This window comes from Pediculus humanus, genomic scaffold, assembly GCF_000006295.1.
Source record: "Pediculus humanus corporis 1103172108244 genomic scaffold, whole genome shotgun sequence".
NCBI lineage: Eukaryota > Metazoa > Arthropoda > Insecta > Psocodea > Pediculidae > Pediculus > Pediculus humanus.
Genome location: NW_002987814.1, coordinates 95,700 through 116,269, shown reverse-complemented (window position 1 = coordinate 116,269; position 20,570 = coordinate 95,700). Strand labels below are relative to the sequence as shown.

At 29.4% G+C, this 20,570-nt stretch overlaps 2 protein-coding genes across 2 annotated transcripts; both read right to left on the bottom strand.

Annotated features, from left to right (window-relative positions):
* Positions 1 to 3,152: 3,152 nt before the first annotated feature.
* Phum_PHUM461710 (uncharacterized protein) lies at positions 3,153 to 4,044 on the bottom strand (the record flags this gene model as incomplete). Its single annotated transcript, XM_002430025.1, has 3 exons — positions 3,153 to 3,401; positions 3,498 to 3,789; positions 4,016 to 4,044. The coding sequence occupies 3 exons, from the start codon at positions 4,042 to 4,044 to the stop codon at positions 3,153 to 3,155; spliced, it is 570 nt and encodes a 189-aa protein (XP_002430070.1).
* Positions 4,045 to 4,706: 662 nt separating this feature from the next.
* Positions 4,707 to 17,024, bottom strand: Phum_PHUM461700 (class B secretin-like G-protein coupled receptor GPRcir1, putative; the record flags this gene model as incomplete). Its single annotated transcript, XM_002430024.1, has 15 exons — positions 4,707 to 5,042; positions 5,131 to 5,308; positions 6,039 to 6,142; positions 6,243 to 6,457; positions 6,568 to 6,733; positions 6,825 to 7,050; positions 7,406 to 7,805; positions 7,903 to 8,230; positions 8,309 to 8,500; positions 8,943 to 9,091; positions 9,447 to 9,881; positions 10,515 to 10,621; positions 16,366 to 16,558; positions 16,779 to 16,821; positions 17,019 to 17,024. 15 exons carry the CDS (start codon positions 17,022 to 17,024, stop codon positions 4,707 to 4,709), a joined length of 3,078 nt encoding a protein of 1,025 aa, XP_002430069.1.
* Between the last annotated feature and the right edge of the window lie 3,546 nt (positions 17,025 to 20,570).

The window sequence follows — 20,570 nt, the reverse complement described above, 5'->3', positions numbered from 1 at the left end:
TTATTATTATTATTATTATTATTATTATTTAAATGGCTACCTTATAATTTTTATTATTATTATTATTATTTAACTAATTTCACTTTATTTCAATTAATTAATTAATTAATTAATTACAAACATGGATTGTCAATTTTGTATACAAATTAATTTTAATTTTTTTTTTTTTTTGTAATTTTATGTTTTTCAAATAAATAAAAATGATTTTTACATTAATTTTCCCTTAATGAATGTCCAAATGTTAATTTTAATAATAATAATAATTATTATTATTGTTTTTATAAATATTAAAATTTGAAAAATTTAATAATATATAAAATGTCACTTTGTAACATAAATACAAGATTACAAAAAAAAAAAAAAGAAGAAGGAAACTTATTTGAGAATTTTATTCAAAAATGTCTGTAGTTAACAAAATGACTAGATGGAGAAAAAGAAATTAACGACGAACATTTCAGTAAATTAAATAAAAACAAAACAAAATAAAACTGTTTGTTTCGAATGTGTTTAAAAAAAAAAAAACCGTTACGAACGAATTCGAATAAAACAAAAAAAAACAAGTTGGCTGTACTAAGATGGGAAATTCATTTAACGTAAAAAAAATTAAAATTTTATTTAATTTCCCATAAGAAACTCTAACAATTAACGATAATTTAAAATATTCAAAAAAAATAATGCCAACTTAATTTTTTCGTTTCGTTTCGTAAATTTATTTTTTTAATAATAAAATTGATTTGTTTATAGTAGTACGTAAACAATAATTTCTAAAAAATTATAACAAAATAAAAACTTTTAAACATTTTATTGATTTAAATCGATTTGAAAAATTAATTATGTATTATCATTTTTAATTGATTAAAAAACGTTTTATTAACATTATGGACATTCAAAAAAATTATTTTTAAATCAAATTTTTTTTTTTTTCGAACCTTAAAGATGCACTTTTGCTGCAGTCGATTTTCAATTATTTATTTTAAAAAAAAAATCAATAAATCGATTAATTAAACGTTTATGTACTTTTCTATTTTAAAAAAAAAAAAAAAATTTTTTTCTTTTTGTATGAAATTATTTAATTTGAGGACTACAAATACCACAAAAGGCACATCAAAATAATTTTTTTTCTTTTTTTTAAATAACTTTTTCCCTATTTTCTCCTCCATCTTTCTTTCTCTAATAGAAAATAATAATAAAAATAATAATAATAAATTTTTAAAAAGAAAATTTTAAAAGCAAAAAAAAATTTAAAAATTATAAATAAAAAATAATAATAATGATAATAATGATTTTAAAAACTTTTTTTTTCCCTGGTGATTGTGTCACAAACACCGATTATATAAATATTATATTAATATATAATATAATATAATAAAAAATAATAATAACCCCTGATTGATTGACAAAATTTAAAAAAAAAAAATTTCTTTTTCAATAATGTTAATAATAATAATAATTCATTTAAATACGATTACAAAATATTTCACTAAATTTTCTTTTTTTGATTTTCCTCTACCCCCTACCCCCTACCCCCCTCCTTAATTATTATTATTAAAAATTTATTTTAATTATAAATTTTACTGTATTTAAAAAAAAAATAATGAAAACCGATAATGATTTATTTATCTATTTAATTATTTATTATTATAATTATTATCATCATCATTTAATATTTTTGTACCTTTTCTCTCTCTCCCTCTCTCTCTCTCTCTTTCTCTCTTTCTAAATAATTTTTTTTTTTTTCTAAATACTACTAAATCGTACCCGAACAAATTTAAACCAAAAATTTTTTTACATAATAAAATTTTTAAGGCCTTTCAATTGTATCTATTTGTGTCATTCATTTTTATTAACTTTTTTTTTAATAACAAAGAATAAATAAATAAATAAATAAACTACAAATCGGTTTTGAAAATATTTCAGAGTCAACACAACATTCCATTTTATCATCATCATCATCATTATTTTTTTTTTGAGCATTTTTTTTCCCTTTTTTTTCTCTTCATCCATACATTTAATAAAATATTTTGTTTGTCATTTGTAATTTTTTTTTTTTTTTTTTTTTTTTAATAAATCTTGATTGATTTCTATATTATTATTATTATTATTATTTATTATTATTAATAAAAAATTTATATTTGAATATAAAATTTTCAATTTTATCGAAATAAAATGGAAAATTTTTCCTTTTTTAAAAAAAATGGCCAAAATACATTATTACGTACATTCATTTTAACTTTTATTATTATTATTATTATTTTTGTTTTTCCAAAACGTTACCCGAAATCTATAATTAAAATAAAAAAGTAAAAAGATAATAATAATAATGATTAAGTAAAAAATAATAAAATAAAAAAAAAAATAAAAATTAATTTTAAAAATTAAAAAAAAACAAACTATTATTTTCATTTCCGCCATTTTTTATTAAAATAACATTTCAAATACCGCCATTGTGTTTTACTTTTCGCGGAATCACGTGACCTTCATTATTACGGTCAATCAAACGGAAACATTCTACTTTTTTTTGTTTTTTTTTTTTAAATAATTAAATCAAAACAAAAGAGGAACTATTTATTGTTTGATATTACTTTTTTTTCTTTTTAAATTCAAAATATATATCTCTATGACATTTATATTACGGAAATGACGTCATGACAGAAACGTGACACGTTTCATTTTCCGTTAAAACAAAAAAAAAAAAAAATTAAAATTAAATGTAAAAAAAATCTAATTGACGTTGATTACCGTTATTACTATTACACTTTTTTTTTTCCATTAATAGTATCATTATTATTATTATTATTGATTATAAAATTTAAATTTAATTCAATTTTATACGAATTAAATTTTAATTATAATAACAATAATAATAATTTAGTACGAATTTTAAAAAAAAAAAATCCGAATACAGGCAACTACTGTACACATTTTAATATTAAAAAAAAATATATATATATATATATATATATATATATATCATAACAATGACTATCACATAGTAATAATAATAATAATAATAATAATAATAATAATATAACCAGACTTAATCACTTTTAAACAAGTGTCTTTATATAATTATATATATATATATATACCTAAAAAATTTTTATTATTAATCAATTTTTTTTTTTTATGTATATGATGTGTATGTTTTTTACTTATCTATCGATGGATAACGCATGAGATCGGGGAGAATATAAAAAACCGTGGGGATCCGAAACAACGTGAACGTGTGATCCATGATGTCTCGATGGATCCGCGGGTACGTGTGCTGACGGAATCAATGGACTATGGTCACCGCAGCTGCGAAGAGATTGTCGACTCGCAACGCAACGGCGAAGTTCTTCATCGGACGCATCTGAAGCAGTTTGACGAATTTCTTCATAAACGGGATCATCCCCATCAACCTGCATTATCACACCCCCCAAACAAAAAAAAAAACGAATTTACGAGCGACTGTAAAGGTTGATGGAGAAACACAAAAAAGGGAAAAAGGTTTAAACCTTTCTGAGTACTTCATCTCCGTAGTGATGATCTCTCCTTCTCCTTGGCAACTGTAGTGTTGCCGCTCTACTCCCGTGGGGATGCCTTTCCAATTCGCAAACTAAAACTCTGTCTAGTCCGTGTCGATATTGTTGCCTTCTCAAATCGACTATATCTCCGTGCAAGCTTCTCAATGTGCTCATTCTATCCGCGTAACTGTTATTATCGTGATGACCGTGAATGTTAAAAGAAGAGGTAGGTAAACTTGATAGAGTCATACCGTGTTGCGGTGGGGGACCTTGTCCATAATTGCTTCGAATTTCTTCCCCGCATTGAATTTGTTGCCCCAGATCGTTATTATGACTTTTAAAATATATTTTCTGTAAAATTAAAATACTTTTATTATAAAAAAATTTTTTAATCTCCTCCCGATTTCCCCCCCCCCTCATTTTTTTTTTTTTTAAATTACACCGAACTACATATTTTTCTAATTACACTATAAAAATAAATAAATAAATAAATAAATGTTATTTTTCACCATCTACCATCACCGCAACCGCTCGCCATTTTTTTTCTCTTTTTTTTTTTCTAATTCAAAAACCATCTTAAAAAATCTATACCTGTACAGTTGTAAAAGCCATTAGTATTAAGCGTGTAAAAATGGGTTATGAAATATGGATATAATTAAGGATTTCATTTATTTATTAAAAATGGAAAATTTATAAAAATCAATATATGATGATAGCAGAAGCAATTTGACACGAGGGAAACAAAGAAAGAAAGATGGTGTAAGAAATGTGCGTCTGTGCGTCTGTCAATGCGTGTGTGTGTGTGTGTGTGTGTGAAAATCGACAGAGAACATTAAGAATGTGTTAATAATAATAATAAAAAAAGAAAAATTAAGAAAATAAATAAATAAATAATCGTTATCATCATCATTATTATTAGAAGATAAAGGAAAATTCGACGTAAATAAATAAATAAATAAAAAAGCATAGAAAATATTAAGTTGATTGATGAAAACCATTTTGGTTTTTTTTTTTTTTTTTTTGTTTTGTTTTTTCAACAAAAAAAAAAGAAAAGTAAATTATTATTATTTATTTCGATTGATTATCGTTAATATAAAAAAATAGTAATAATAATAATAATAAATAGTAATTAATTTAAAAAAAGGTCGTCAAGTAAAGGAGGAAATATAATTTTTTTTTTAATTATGTAAATATGTATATTTATCTATAAGGCGAGAGGGATTTTAGGCGAATACCTTGATGGTGTGTGGGTGGTGAGTGATGGTGCGGGTGATGGTAGCGATGAGGTGATGCGCCCAAAATCTCGGTACCCACACTACTGTTTCCATTTGGGAGACTCATCATTCCGTCTCCCATAATTCCGGAAGAAGAATGGGTAGTATGAGAATTTGTTCCGGCGGAGGGACCGTGAGATGAAGTCCCATAAGCGCTAGACCTTCTTTCTTTGTTCATCGTTCCGCTTGAATTTTGTTGATATTTTTTACATTTGACACATTTTGGTAACCACGAATTCCACTTTCTGTACTCTTTTCGCACCTGCCACATCAGCCACAAACAAAAAAAAAATAAATAAATAAAATTAAGACTTATTGCACGTGCACGTGATCGACAATGGGAATTTTACCTTTCTTACCTTTTCATTGTAAAGGCAGTGAAATAAAAATATGAAAAGTCCCTGAAGGCTGTTTAAAACGGTGAAAACGTACGCCATTATTACGGTTTCTTCGTTTAAATATAAAAGACCAAAAGTCCATGTGAGACCGAGTAAAAAAACGAGTACAATGGCTCCGCGTAGCCACGTTCTAAAAACAAAAACAAACAAACAAATTTTTTTTAAAAATTTATTTTTAACGACGGACGACAACAAACGACAACAACAACAAACACATTAAATATTTTTTTTTTTTTTTAAAATTTTTAAAAACTTTTTTTTTTACATTTTGTTTTCGATCATCACATCACGAAAACCGTTTAAAAGTTTCAAGGAAAATTATTATTACTTCCTCTCCCCTTCCCCCCTTTTTCCATCATCATTATCATTAACTTTTCTTTTTCTTTTCCTTCTTCTTGTTTATAATAGTAAATAAACAGACAAACAAAAAAAAAACAAAAACACGCAACAACATGTCAAAAAAAAACATGCAAAAAAAAAAAAAACAAATAAAAAAACATTTACGTTAAAAAGCAATTAATAACTAAAATAAAATTTTAAAATCAAGTGAAAAAAATTATTAAAACGTGAATGATAAATATTATATTATTAATAAATAAATAAATAAATAAAAGAAAATGTATATAACTATTAAAAAAAAAAAAAAAAAAGCTTACAGATGAATTTTCAATTTCCGTTGCACAACATTTTCTTCTTTTCCACTAAAATACCAGCATTAACAAACGAAATCATTTATTATTATATTAAAACTTATGCAAGAGAGAGAGAGAGAGTGAGAGAGAGAGAGAGAGATATTAATTAATGAAATAAAACTAATAGAAAGAGGAAGAAAAATTTGTTGTTATTTAATAGTGACTAACCTTGCGCTGGCCAAACGTGAATGTTCTTTGCTTTTCAAAGAAACGCTAGAACTAGAATGTCGGCACATCATGTAAATGGCCATACTTAAGAAGACTAGATTTGCCTGAATAAGAAACAAAAAAAATCATCATTATTATCATTATTGTGATTTTTTTAAAATAAAAGTTAAACAAAAAAAAAACAAAAAAATGGCGGAAACTTACGAGTATCACAGCAATAACTGGACCTACGAAACTGAATATGAAAAAATTATCGGCACGTAGCCAACAGTAACGTTCAGTGCCGTAACTTAATGGATCGACGACACAGGAAACGCAAACGATTATTAATGGTGCCCCGTAGGCGAACATATAATACCATCGAATCCTAGATTTTTCAACTTCGAAAACTTCAATTAACATTATGTAAAGTTGAAATCCTTTAATGAAAAAAAAAAAAATAGGAATTGTTAATTCTTCGTACCTTTTTTTTTTACACATAATGAAAATACGCAATTCTCCCCCCACCCCACCCCCCATCGACACTCACCTTCTAAAAACATCCACGCAAACGCACATAAAAATACAAAATGTAAAAGACCGGCAACGACGCCGCAGAGTATCGGCTTATCAGTCTGATTGATTCCCAATAAAAATAATATTTCAGCCAAAAGTAGACAAATGCATAAATTTTTATGAATCGTCGTTCTATCAGACTGAAAAATAAAATAAAATAAAAAAATCATAAGGTAATCTAATCGAAGTAAACAACAACAAACAACAAACACAACAACAACAACAACATACTCTAAGGCTTCTGAATAATTGAAACGTGATAACAGACAGGAGTAAACAAACAATTGATATAATGCATCCTATGTACGTTATCAATTGGAGTGCCATCTGATGCGTGGGTGGCAAATGTGTCGAATGTACGTCCATGAGTACGGCAAAATTTGTTAAATGATTACATCGGCAAATTGTGTGAGTTTCATTTGTCGATTCTATTTCGCAACCTTCTTCGGACCAAGCACTGGAAATAAAAGAATAATGATAATAAACATTATGGGAAATAATTGAAATTTATGATTTGTAAAAGTCAATGACGAAAACGTAATCGTAAAAAAACTTGAACGTGTCGTTGTGAACGTTTTTCTAAACTCATTTGAAAACTATTTTTAATTTTATTACTTGTGAAAAAAAAAAAAAAAAAAAAAAAAAAATTTTTAAATAATGCCATTTTTTTTTTTTCTCACGAGTCAAGGATTTAAAAATTTTAATTGTTTTTTTTTTTTTAAAAATAAAGAAGGAGAAAAATAAAACTGCAAGAGGAAGTGTAAAAAAAAAAAAGTGTTGGTTATTATTATTATTATTATTATTATTATTACCTAGTTGTGTAGTCCCAAAACACACAAGAAGGATTACTGACGTTTTCCGTTCGTAAATGTTTCATACCGAGACGAACGTATTCGGTGAATTGTATGTGTCTTCCTTTACCCAAAGAAGCCGATATTACTTTCGTATTAACTATTCTCGTCGAGTTTTTCTTTGAATCCCCGTTTTCTCCCATATTTCCCAAACCTGAGTCGGACGGTTGAAGTAAATCGTTTAATCTTTCGAAAGCGACAAATATTAACCGTACGAATCCGCCTTCGCTGTTGTCGAGCATTGCATTTTTAGGTACTTCCAACCAATCCGTGTAATTCGGACGCTGTTGCAATGCTTGAGACCCGGGAAATCTTTCCGTTTCTTGAACGTTTGACACGTCCATTACCCTCACCGATAATACTGCAAAACAAAAGAAAGATTGTGCAAGTTTTTACTGTTTTTGTTTTGTTTTGATCATCATCATCAAGTTTTTTTAATCATTTTCGGGAAAACTCACATATATTTTTAACGGCTTGAACGACGGTTTTTTCTCTTATTACAGTATCGGCTAATAGAAAAGCGTTTTCTTCAAGGCCAACGAGCAAAGAAGTGGCCACCCTCATCTGTTCCCTGTGGCTCAAATCCTTCCAGCTCGCATCTTGCGAGGAATCCAATAAATTTGACGTTGTTTTAACGACAGATTGTAAGAGTTCCGTTACTATGGCTTCTCTCTGTTGGGGATCCGGAAACGTTTGAATGTTTTTAGATATTCTTTCCGTTATCTTTTTAACTATGGACGTCGTCGTCATCATGTCACCCCCGTAAAGAGTTTTACTACTTGTAACCTGCGAATGAAAAGAAGTTATCATTATTATATGATGACTCGGATAAAACAAAAGAGATTGCAATCGATTTCTTCTCACCTGAGACATATCATTAGCTATATTAATTATGGAATCATTTTCTTCTATTCGAGAATCTAGACTAGTCAACCACACGGATCTACATTGGCTGAGATCGGGCGAATCCCCCAACCATTTTGCAGAATTTGTTAAATGAATGCAGCGCCACCTGGCTAAACCGGCTGCACCTCCGGGGCAAGGCTGAACGTTGACCTATTAAAAAAAAAAATCATTTTTTTTCTCTTCATCATCTCTCTCTCTCTCTCTTTTTCTTTTTTTAGTAATGCAATTCATTTGAAGACATTTCATTATCTCGCCAGTAAAAGAATGAAAAATGTTGCTCCTGCATTAAAAAAAAGTTTTTATTTTCCCCCCGCCAATCAATTCTCGAGATACAAATAAAAAAAAAAAAAAAAAAAAAAAAAAAAGTTAACAAATTTATTATTAAAACCGGACAAACGCAATAATAAGAATAAGAATAAAAAAAAAAGAAAAAAAAAAAAAAAGAAAGATGTAATCGTGTCAGAAGATCGGTGCTAATTAAACGATTCAAAACTTTATCAAAGAATATAAATCGGAAATGGTTATGGGGAATTTCATTCTTTCTTTATTTATTTTCATTATGGTTTATTTACTCTATGGAAAAAATACTTACGTCTCCGACCCGGGTCCAATTCCATTCTAAATTCCTCGATATTGTGGGGGGACAAAAATGTGACGTATCACCACCACCACCACCACCACTTTCTGGAACCCACGACGAAGTTGAAGATGGATTAAATTCTGAATACTCAGGATACGATCCTAAAAAGCAATAAAAAAAAAATTTCTTACATGATGATGATGATGATAATTATTATTATTATTATTCTAACAAATGAAATTCCCTTTTTTCATGCTATAAATTGTTTATTGCGCATGAAAATGATAAATAATTTTGCGATGAAAATTAAATATAATAATAATAATAATAATAAAATATAAGATTTCCCTTCTCGTCTGAGTCATTTTTTATATTTCATGCAATAAAACTTATTTCTTTTATTTATTTTATTTTATTTTATTTTATTATTATTATTATTTTTTTTTTTTGAAATATTCATACGGATTTAACCGTGACGCATATGGTGGTAATAAAATTAAATATATTGAAACCAACCTGGAATTTTAACCGGTTTAACAGTTGTCATCCACGACGACGATGAAGAGGATGACGATGAGGATACCGGCGAAGACGAAGATGATATTATTGGAGTGGTTGTTGTTGTTGTTGTTGTCGCGTTCGGAGTGGCACCAACGTTACCACCGCTTCCGTTACCACTAGAACTATTATCCACGCTAGGCTCCAACGGAGCCGACGGTGGAGGAGGTTTCGTAGAAGGTGGTTCGCGGGGCACTGCGGCTTTAGAAACTGCAACCGTTGACGTGGTTCTTTCCGTGGCTACTTCAACAACTGGAGGTACGACGGATCCACGATTGTACGGCGGATGAGAAGGAGGTCTTAGAGTAGGAAGTTTAGCCGTGCTCCAAACATTAGGTTGAGATGCCATTAACCACGGTGGACTAGGACGAGTTGTTGTCGTTGTGGTTGCGGCTACGGGAAGGAAGGAGGGCGGAGGGAAGGGGGGAAGAAGAAGAAAAAAAAAAACAAAACAAAATTTAAAAAAAAAAAAAGAAAAGAAATTCTTCAATTTCGTCGGACACACATTAAATTTATGATTTATTATTATTACACATGGCCCGTTATGTAGTAGCGTGATAGTTAAGGAAACAAAGAGAGAGAGAGAGAGAGAGAGAGAGAGAGAAACCTGAGGTTCTTGGATTTTTTTTTAAACCAAGTGTTATCGATTGAAGTCATCTTTTTAAATATTTCTCATCACAAAGAAAAATTATAAGAAAAAAAATTTTTTTTTTTTTTTTTTTCGAAAGAGAGAGGCTTGATTTTAAAAGGCTAATTCCTTTTATTATATATATTTTTAGAAATATGATACTACCAACATATAAAAAAAAAAAAAAAATTAAATACTTTAAGAACACCTAATGTGAAAAAAAAAAAAAAAAATTCTTTAGTCTTGAATATCAACGACAAAATCATATCAAGGTTGCTTACCCTTACAATTATTATCATTATTATTATTATAATAAGGTATTAAAAATCGAGAGAGGAGGGGGGGAAGAGAGAGACAAAAGAGAGAAGAAAAAAAAGAAAAAAAAAACTTTTGTGTACCTGGAATACAACGATAATGAGCTTCTAAATACTTGAGAGTTCCAGCACAAGGATCTCCAAACAAATTTGTATTTGCTGGAATGCTGCAATTTTGCTGCTGAGTACACCTGGAAAAACAAAAACAAAAAGAGGAAAATTATTTACTTATTCAAAATTTTCCAAAAATAAATAAATAAAACAAGCGCAATTAACCGTTTACTTCTTTCTTTCTTTCTTTCCCCGGTAATTTTTTTTTTTTTCACTCCAGTGTTATTTATGCAAGGTTTTTACTCCACGTAATAATTAATCTAATTGCACAGTCTGAACTCTTTTAGACAAAACAACAACCATTTAAATCTTCACCTTTTACAACAACAACAAACAAAAAATTATTTTCACCTTGAAATTTACAATATATATATATTTGTAACCTTCGTTATTTTTATTAAATTTTACGTTTATTTTTTTTATTATTTTTTTTTCACCTTTTGTGATGATTCAAACATTCGTTAAAAAAACGATTGAAAGGAGGGGGAGAGGGGAGGGAGGGAGGGAGGGAAAAAGAAAAAAATTGAATAAAACAATGAGAAAAAACAAAAAAAATATGGAATCAAACAACCGCAAACATATTTAAAGTCATTACTTACTTATTTATTCATTGAAAATTTTTTAAAAAACTTTTAAATTACATTTCGATCGAAAGAAGCCGGCAACAACAACAACAACAACAACTTTAAATCTTAATCTTTCTTCGCGCGCACACCACCACCCCTCCCCCTACCCACTTTTTCCATCCATTTAATTTTACCTAGTTTCTTGTATTCATAGTACGAAGAAAAAAAAAAAACTTATGTAAGCTTAATAGTTTAGTTTTCTTCCATTTCTTTTTTCTTTAGCACTTCCGCCAACAAAACTTTTTTTTTCCTATTCAAATTATTACCCCCGCTTTTTATTTTCAATGAAAAATTTAGAATTTAAAGACTTAGAAAGAGAGAGAGTAAGAGAAAGAGAGAAATAGAGAAAGGTAGAAATAGATTTTAAATCATTTTTAGTTTTCTTACCTTCTCTTTATAATAACTTATTGAATTTAGAAAATGAAGAAAGGAAAAGAAAAGGAAAAAAAATTAAAATGAAATAAAATTTCCGATTCTCTTTCCTTCCTCTCTCTCCCTCCCCAGCTTTCCCCCTTTTTTTTAAAACAAATTCATTTTCGATAAATCCAACAAGGAAATAAAAACAACTAATTCGTGTAAAACTCGCCGAATGAAAAAAGAAAAACATATTTAAAACAACAAACAAACAAACACACACAAACACAAAACGAAACATTTTAAACGATGATGTTGAGCAACAACAACAACAAACAACAAACGAATTAACACGAAATTACAATTTATCATTAACGTCAAGAATTAAAATGTCATCCATAAACAAGTGAATTTATACAATCAATAAACTAACCTATTAGTTTTTATTTTACTAAATAAATAAATTTAGAAAAAAAAGAGTGAAAGAGTGAAAGAAAGAAAGAGAGAGAGAGAAAGAGAGAGAGAAAGAATGAGGTAAAAAATGATTAAGGTATTATTTAAAAAATAATAATAATAATAAAATAAAATGTACGCAAAAAAAAGGGTAACCCCGGGGGTTAAGACCGAAAAAAAAAATTAAATTTATTTTTATTTGATATATTTAGTAGACCTGAAAGAATGTTGGGAAATCTAATAAAATAATGATTCAATTGATGGCAATAAAATCCGCATTCTGTAAAGGAGAGGAGAGCTGGGGGGCGGTGGGGGAAGGCGATCTAGAGAAAGGATCGAAATAACTGTTTGTAAAAACGCGAGGAGAGCACTTGAGAGTACAGGTACGCACGCATGCACGCACGCACGCACGCAATAAAGCAGTAAAAACTCGCGTTAATTCGTTAAAATATTATTATTATTATTATTATTATTATTATTATTATTATTATTATTATTATTATTATTATTTTTAATTAATCGGTAATTACGACGATTATTACGTTACCGGGAATAAATAAAAAAAAAAAAAGCCATTAAAAAAATATATATATATATATTTCCAAAAAATAAAATAAAAATCATAATTGAAAAAAAATTTTTTTTCTCTCTCTCTCTCTTCCTTTTTTCCTTTTTTCCTTTTTTTTTGGGACGATTTTTATATGGTCAATTGATTTCATTACGGGGGCCCCAAATGAACTCAAAAAAAAAAAAAAAAAAAAAAAAAAAAAACTGAACAAACAAAGCGGAAAAACATTAAGAAAAAATCTTAAATTACTTTATGAGATGAAACAAACGAACCAAAATGAAAAGAGAAAAAAAAGAGGATGAGAAATTCTGCTTAAGGGAGTATGGGATAAGAGATAGAAAGAGAGAGAGAGAGAGAGAGAGAGAGAGAAAGAGAGAGAGAAAAAGGTTAAGATGAATTAAGGGAAAAAAGGCTAACGAGAAAAGATAAAAATTGAATGAAGAAAAAAAAAAAATGGAAAAATTTTCTTTCTTTCTTTCTTTTTCTTTTCTTCTTCATTATTATTATTATTATTATTATTTTTTATTGAAAAATGACAAACAAATCAATTTCTTAATAAAAATCACAAGTTAATGTTTTTTTTTTTTTTAATAAAAATTGAATATTTGACCGCGAGTTTGTTTGACACTTACTTTTAACTTCTCGCCTTTCTCCCCGCCCCGCCCCCCCCTATTTGAGGAAAGAAAAAGAGGTGAAAGAAAAAGAAAAATGCGGCGGTTTCCTTTTCGTGAAAACTATTTTGGGTTTTCCAAAAGAAAAAATATTCTCTACTGGCCTTAAAACCGCAGAGTGTTTTTCCCAGTCTCCTTTTTTTTCATTTAAAAACCTTTTGTTGAAACCTTTTCTAAATGCTAACACTTATACGTTACGGGAAAACAATTTACGCTACTACTGCTACTATGTTATTGAATTTTTAATATTGAGAAAGAGAGAAAGAAAGAGAAAGAGAGAGAGAGAAAGAAAATCATTATCATCGTGATGATTACATTAAATTTATTTTTAAATTTTTCCTCCTTTTTTTTCCCCTGTTTTCTTCGGACAGGAAGAAAGAAAGAAAAAAAAAAGAAGAAGATTGTAAAAATGTGATAGAAAACAAAAAATAATAATAATAATAATAATAAAAGGTACGTTCTCGTTCCCCCTGAGCCCCACGTTATTCTCAACAAAAACCTCAAAAATGGCTCGCTTTTAATTTTTCAAATCCTTACGCCGCCACTGAACACTCGCAACAACTTTTATATAGAAAATATAAAAAAAAGCTGGTAATAATTTGCGCATGCGCATAACAGAGGTGGGAGTCAGAGCCTCCAATCCTGGAGAAGCGTCGATTGGAGACCGATTTCATAATCCATTCGTCGTAATTTCATTTCGATCCTCTTTATTCCTTTTTTTTTTCTTTTTTCTCTCTTTCTCCATCTATTCATCTATCTATATTTTTCCCCTCTCTCTCTCTCTCTCTCTCTCTCTCTCTTTTTCTCAAAGTTTTTGTCTCTGTTTGTGTAACTCCACTTATACCCTTATTTTTCTTTTCTTTTTTTGTTTAGGGGGGTTTTTACACACAATGGGTGTCAACAGAATGAGGACAAAACAAACTTCATTTCCCTCGAGGATAAAAAAAAAAAAAAAAACTCACTCAGTAAAACCCGGCGGTAACAAAAATTGTATATGAAGATGTCTTATTCTCGCCTCTGACCCTCTCGCCGCCGTAGTTCAAAAAACCTTTTTAATATTCTATATGTGCACCCTAATTTTTTTCTTCCCCCCCATTTCAAATTTACTCCGGTCGGTCTGGATGGAAGGAAGGAGGGAGGGAAGGAAGGTTGAAATCACGAAATTATTCGATTGAAACCTTCTATTCTTATATTTCAATACACAATCTTATCCCTCTATGTGTATCTAACAAAAAAAAAAAAAAAAAAGGTGTGCGTATTTCTTTCTTTGAATAAATATTATTATCACTATTTCTTCATATTTTAGAACGAATTTTTCATTTCTTGCCGCAAGATTTAAAACAAAAGAGTAGATAAGAACACACGACCGACGGACTCTCTCTCTCTCTCTCTCTTTCTCTCTTTTGCTCTCTCTCTCTCGTTCCAGGTTCTGGAAAAAAAAATTCTTTCACGGGCACGAACGCATCATTTCTCGTTGTTCAAACCGTCGGGGAACATGATGACATTTTTATTTTTATTTCACTCATTGATTCTCTATTTTACAATCATATATCACCCAAATAATTTCACATATCAAAAGAAAACCTACATTATTTTACTATTTATGACTCATATCAAATATAAGGAGGAAAAAAGAAAGAAGAAGATTTTGACTAGAGTAACAACAACAACAACAACAACAAACGGGTTAAATTAATTTCATTCAATCGTAAAACCAGATTAATTTATAAAATACGAGAGGACTGTCAAAATCGGTTAAACATGTCGCCCAAGTGGATTAACCTTAATTCAACAATATAAAGAAGAGAAGGTAGTAGAAGGAGGAAGAGGAGGAGGAAGTGGTACGGTGGAGCGGCGGGGGGGGCAACGGTTGGAAATGGTTTTCCAAAAAAAAAAAAAAAAAAACAATATTTTTAACATATTATTAAATTAAAAATCCAAAATTAGATCGGTGTTTGAGACCCAATGAAGTTTGCCCAATCGAACAAATCGACGGACGACATTAGAGAGAGAGAGAGAGAGAGAGAGAGAGAGAGAGAGAGAGAGAGAGAGAGAGAGAGAGAGAGAGAGAGAGAGAGAGAGAGAGAGAAAGAGAGAGAGAGGAGATAAAACATGGATTTGCTCTTTGCACCACGCGAAAATAATAAGAAGGGAGATGAGGAGAGGAGGGGAGGGGAGGGAGGAAACAACGAAAGAAATTGTGGTGGCAGCAACACAACACAAAAATTGGTATTTTAAAATTCTCCGAATTGGTTATATTTCAAGTTTAATGACCCTCCTCGTTGTAGGTTTACTTAATTTTAGGTTCTTCGACTCGTCTTATAAGAACCATTAAAACCATTTCGAGAAAAAAAAGAAGAGAAAGAGAAGGAGAAGGAGAAGAAGAAAGAGAAAAAGAAAAGTTTATAATTTAATTTTTCTTTTCAAAAAAAAAACAAAAAAAAAACAAAGAAATAAAATAAAATATATAAAAAGTGTTGCAAAAGAAATCTTTTTTGTTTTGTTTTTATTTCTTTCTTTCTTTCTTTTCTTTCCATCTTTTTTTTCTGATTAAAATCACTCGTAACTTTTCGAGAATATGCAAAACAAACAAACAAAAGGAAAATAAAAAAAAAAAACAAAACAACAAAACAAAAAATTAAAACGAGGAAAAAAAAATTTTTTCCTAATGGATTTTCTCAAATTTCATACTAATTTTATGGTTGACAAAAAATCTGACCGTTAATATTAAGGGTGGAAAAAGAGAGAGAGAGAAAAAGAGAGGAAAAGAGAGAAAAAGAAGTAAAATAATTGGGAAATGAATAGATGTGTGCAACAAAACAATGGGTCGAAAATCTATCTAGGGGTCAGGGAAAGGCAAACACTTGAGTGTGCGAGGAAGAAAAAGAAAAAAACAATAGCTAACTCGAGTTAACTTTAATAAAATTGTTGTTCTCTTCTTCTTCTTCTTCCTCTTCCTTTCCCTCTCCCCCTTTCCCCCTTTTTTTTATTCCCTTTTTCGCGCAAGACCGAATACTCTGGAGAATTTAAAACGATCCCTCACCTCATGGGATTGATTCCTTATAAACTTATTCTTTTTATACGCACTCACGCACGCACGCACACACGCACATACGTACAAAATATTTTTTTTTTTTTTTTTCTTAACTTACTTCGAATGAAGAACTCTAAAACTTTTTGGTGACATACAATTGACGCTCCATTCAGTATTTCCATGATCGTTGCAAATCGTTATGGAAAAACGTCCATAGTTTGCTCTTATTAATTGTATCAACTCCCCCTCACGGCATTCTATTTTCAATACTTTGCCCTCGCACGCGTATGCCGTATCATACCGGGGCGGATCTGAAATAGAAAAAAAATTCTTTTTTTAAAAACGAAACTCGTGAAATCAAAATTTCCTCGTCATTAAACGATAATAATAATAATAATAATTTTATTTGAGTTGATCCCAGTGAATGATCCCAGGGTCCTGTAAAAAAAAAATATTTTTTCACCTTGCGTTAATTTTATTTCTTCTTCTTCTCCTCCTCGTTTTAGCTTTTAATGCCAGTCAATCATTCACGGTTATTCTCATTTTTTCTTTCAAAAAGCTTTCTTTCAATTTTCTAATTAAATAAAAAAAAGATTTTTTTCCTTTTAATTTCACACGACCGTAGAATTCAAATTAAAAAAAAAAACAACCAGAGAGAGAGAGAGAGAGAGAGAGAGAGAGAGAGAGAGAGAGAGTGCGATCAAAGCTTTTTATATATTTCACTTTATTCTTATCCCAAAAACCAAAATATCATCATCATCATCATCTTACACCCATTTTTTTTTTATTTCCTTCAACTTGAGAAAGAGAGAGAGAGAGAGAGAGAGAGAGAGAGAGAGAGAGAGAGAGAGAGAGAGAGAGAGAGAGAGAGAAACTTAACGACTTCGAAATTAAATTTTCAATAAAAAAGAATAAAATTTTAAAAAAATTAAAAAAAAAAAAAAAGCCCTTAAGAAAATTTACAATCTTCGTCATCGACGCCATCGTCATCATCTTAGTCGTCGTCGTCGTCGTCGTCATCGCACTCTAATTTAATCAAAATCTAATTATTTAAAAAAAAAAAAATCCATCATTTCATTTTTTTCCTCACTTTGGAAATGTTGTTGGTTGTTGTCGTTTGTTGTTGTAACGAAGGATCCACCTTTCTCGTTCTGCCCCGACATTTATTTAATACTTTCCTGCTGATATTACACATTATATTGCATTATTCCAATTAATTTAACAAGAACAAATACCTAGTATTCTTTTACTCATGACAATAATTAGTAAATACCTGTTTTAAGGACGTTTTTAAATCACAAGGAAACACACACACCTACGAAATAATAATAATAATAATTTCGTGCGTTATACACTCGGATATAAATTCTATCTCTATCTATTTAAAAAAAAATTTAACCTCATTTTTCGCGGCCTTTTCCATAATGCCAAATTAATGACAGTCGTAATAATAATGATAAATTTTTAATTCGAAATTTCTAAAAAAAAAACTTTTCCAATTATTATTTTTTTTTAATTTCAAATAACAATAAGGTAAATTTTTTAAAGAATTTATGAGAAATTAATATATTATAAGAAGAAAGAAGCGTGAAGCGTGGAGAGTAAATAAACTTGGAAAATCAAAGTTTTTTTTTTTTTTGCAAGCTGTATAATCGCATTCCATGGTCAACTTCCCGTATGACTGGTCTTTGAAACAAAGCAGCCGACGCCGCCGACGCCGATACTGACCGCACACATACTATTTCCTTTGGATTTAAAAAGTTATGTGAGATAATGTTCTTCGGCTGACTTTTTTTTGATAAATTTTCCGTTTTTTTTTTTTTTTTTTATTTGAAGGCATCGACGGAAAAGTCCCATGGGGTTTTTTTTTACTGTGTTCCAAGATGTATTCACTTCCACCCTTTTCGCATATCACGATTTATGTTTTTGCCGATGGGTTTACACGCCAACGCCAAAAGACACCCACACACCCAGAGTTATTTTCAAATTCATTACTTCTATCAAAATAATTTTTTTTTTTTTTTTTTGCCCGGAGTCGCTTACAGGAAAACCTTTTCTCTCTCTCTCTCTCTCTTCCTCTTATATTCTAGAAAAGGATCATCTTCCGAGTAGTTTACTGTAGGGAGTTTCTCTCTCTCTCTCTCTCTCTCTCTCTTACTCATCGTGCAAAAGTTCCCTGCTGGTTTTTTTTTATCCCTTTTAACCATTATTTATATCCCTTTTATCGTTAAAAACATCGCCATCACATTGTCATTTTTTTTTCTTTTAAATTTTCCAGTTTGACCAGTGACTTTTTTCATTATTATTATTATTATTTCGACTTTCAATTTTATTTTTCCACCGAGAGAGAGAGAAAGAGAGAGTAAAAGAAAAAAATTAACAATCATAACTCAATTTTATCAATCAAAATTTTTCACTCTTTTTTTCTCTTTTCCCTCTCCTTAATCCTTTTTTTTTCCTTTTCCCTGTTGCCATTTTCCTTCTTCCTCCTTTTTTAAACGTTCGTAAAGAAAATAATCATCATCGTAAAAAAAAAAAAATTTTTTTTGTCATCATTTATGGATAAACCCTTAATTCCATTTATTATTATTATTTTTTTCCTTTCTTTCTTAGACGGTTAAGGCATGCTTTCCGGCATTTACCCTCTTCTTAGTTTCCGGGCATGGGGAAGGGAGGAAGGCGGGAGCGGGGGCGGAGGCTCAGGTGTTAGTTACTTTCGTGCGGAGCCGACGCTCCTTATAAAAAAAACTTTCTTCCTCATCCATAATTCATTCATCCACCATTCCTTCTTATCCTATCCTTTTTTATAACATCACATCCACTACTTATAATTTACTCTTTTCGACCTCGAAATAATTTTCATGGGTTTTCGTATTCCCCCTCTCTTCCCCCCCAAAAAAAAAAATCATACGAGACGACCGATAATAATTCGAATCCAAAGCAGTTCCCCCCTCCCTCCCCCCGTGAGGAAAACTTTAAACTTTTTTTAGGTAGGAAAATTTTACACACTTTCAACAGGATCGTTGAGAATTAATTCTCAACGCTTTTCAAACGACTCCCCAAAAAAAAAAAAAAAGAACCAACGGCGGTCACCTTCACCACCGCCACCACCACCACCACCAATCATTCATTTAAGAAAAAAAAATATAATGATAATAATAATTCTTTTTGTTTTTAATTACGGCTATTAAAAATTTTTGTTCTACATTAATTGAAACTTTTTTTTTTTTTTTTTTTTTTTTTTTTTTTTTTTTTTTGGTTCAACAGCGACAAACCATTAATTATTATTATTATTATTTTAAAAAAAATTTTTTTTTTTTTCAAACTGAAGGTAATTATTTAAAAAAAGAATCGGCCCAAACGACTGTATTACTACACTTACAACACTCGTTCAATAATAATTCTTCGCGCCGTCGACCGACATTTCCTTTGTACGATTTTTTTCCCTTCTTCTTCTCCTTCTCCTTCTTCTCCTTCTTCTTCTTCTTTTATTATTTTTATTGCCGGGTGTTTTTTTTGAAAAAATGACTTCCTTTTAAATACCTTTTTCTTGTAACAAACTTTTTTTTTTTTTTTGCTCGACGTAACATCGATAATTCCCAGTTTTAGAAAAACTTAGCCCCTTTTTTTTTAAATTACGTTCACACATCGAATAATAAAAAAAATTCGTTCGACAATTTTTCGGGGAGGGGGAAAGGGGGGGAGTTGGAACAATCGTCACACGAAAACCTAATTTAACGGTAAAATGTACATTCATTCGTAAAAACAGAAAAAAATTTTTTTGAAAAAATAATATTGTAAAATAATAAAAAGGAAACAACAAGTTTTGTTTTTTTTTTTTTTAAATTTAAAAATTCAAAATATTCCCGCGTTTTTTTTTTTTTTAACAAAGCTCGATGAGAATATATATTTTAAAAAAAACGCAAAGGAATAAAATTAATTTAAAAAAAAAAAAAAAGGTCAAAAACAAAAAAGCTCTTTTTTTAATGGACTTTAACAAGCGATACATACAAAGTAACTCATTTAATTTTTAAAAAAAAAATTTTTTATAGCTACAAACTCATTAGAATGTTAAAAATAAATAAATGGAACAAAACAAAACAAAACGAAACGAAACGAAAGGAGGGAAAAAAAATCTAAAAATAATAATAATAATAATAATAATAATAATAATAATAATAATAATAAAAAGGAAAAAAAGAACAAAAAAGTTTTATGACAAATTACCAGAAAGAGCGTTCGTTATTCGTTTATTAACGACTCGATTAACGCTCCGTCTAACTAAAAATAATTACCCAATAATTTCCGTGAGTTAATAATAAG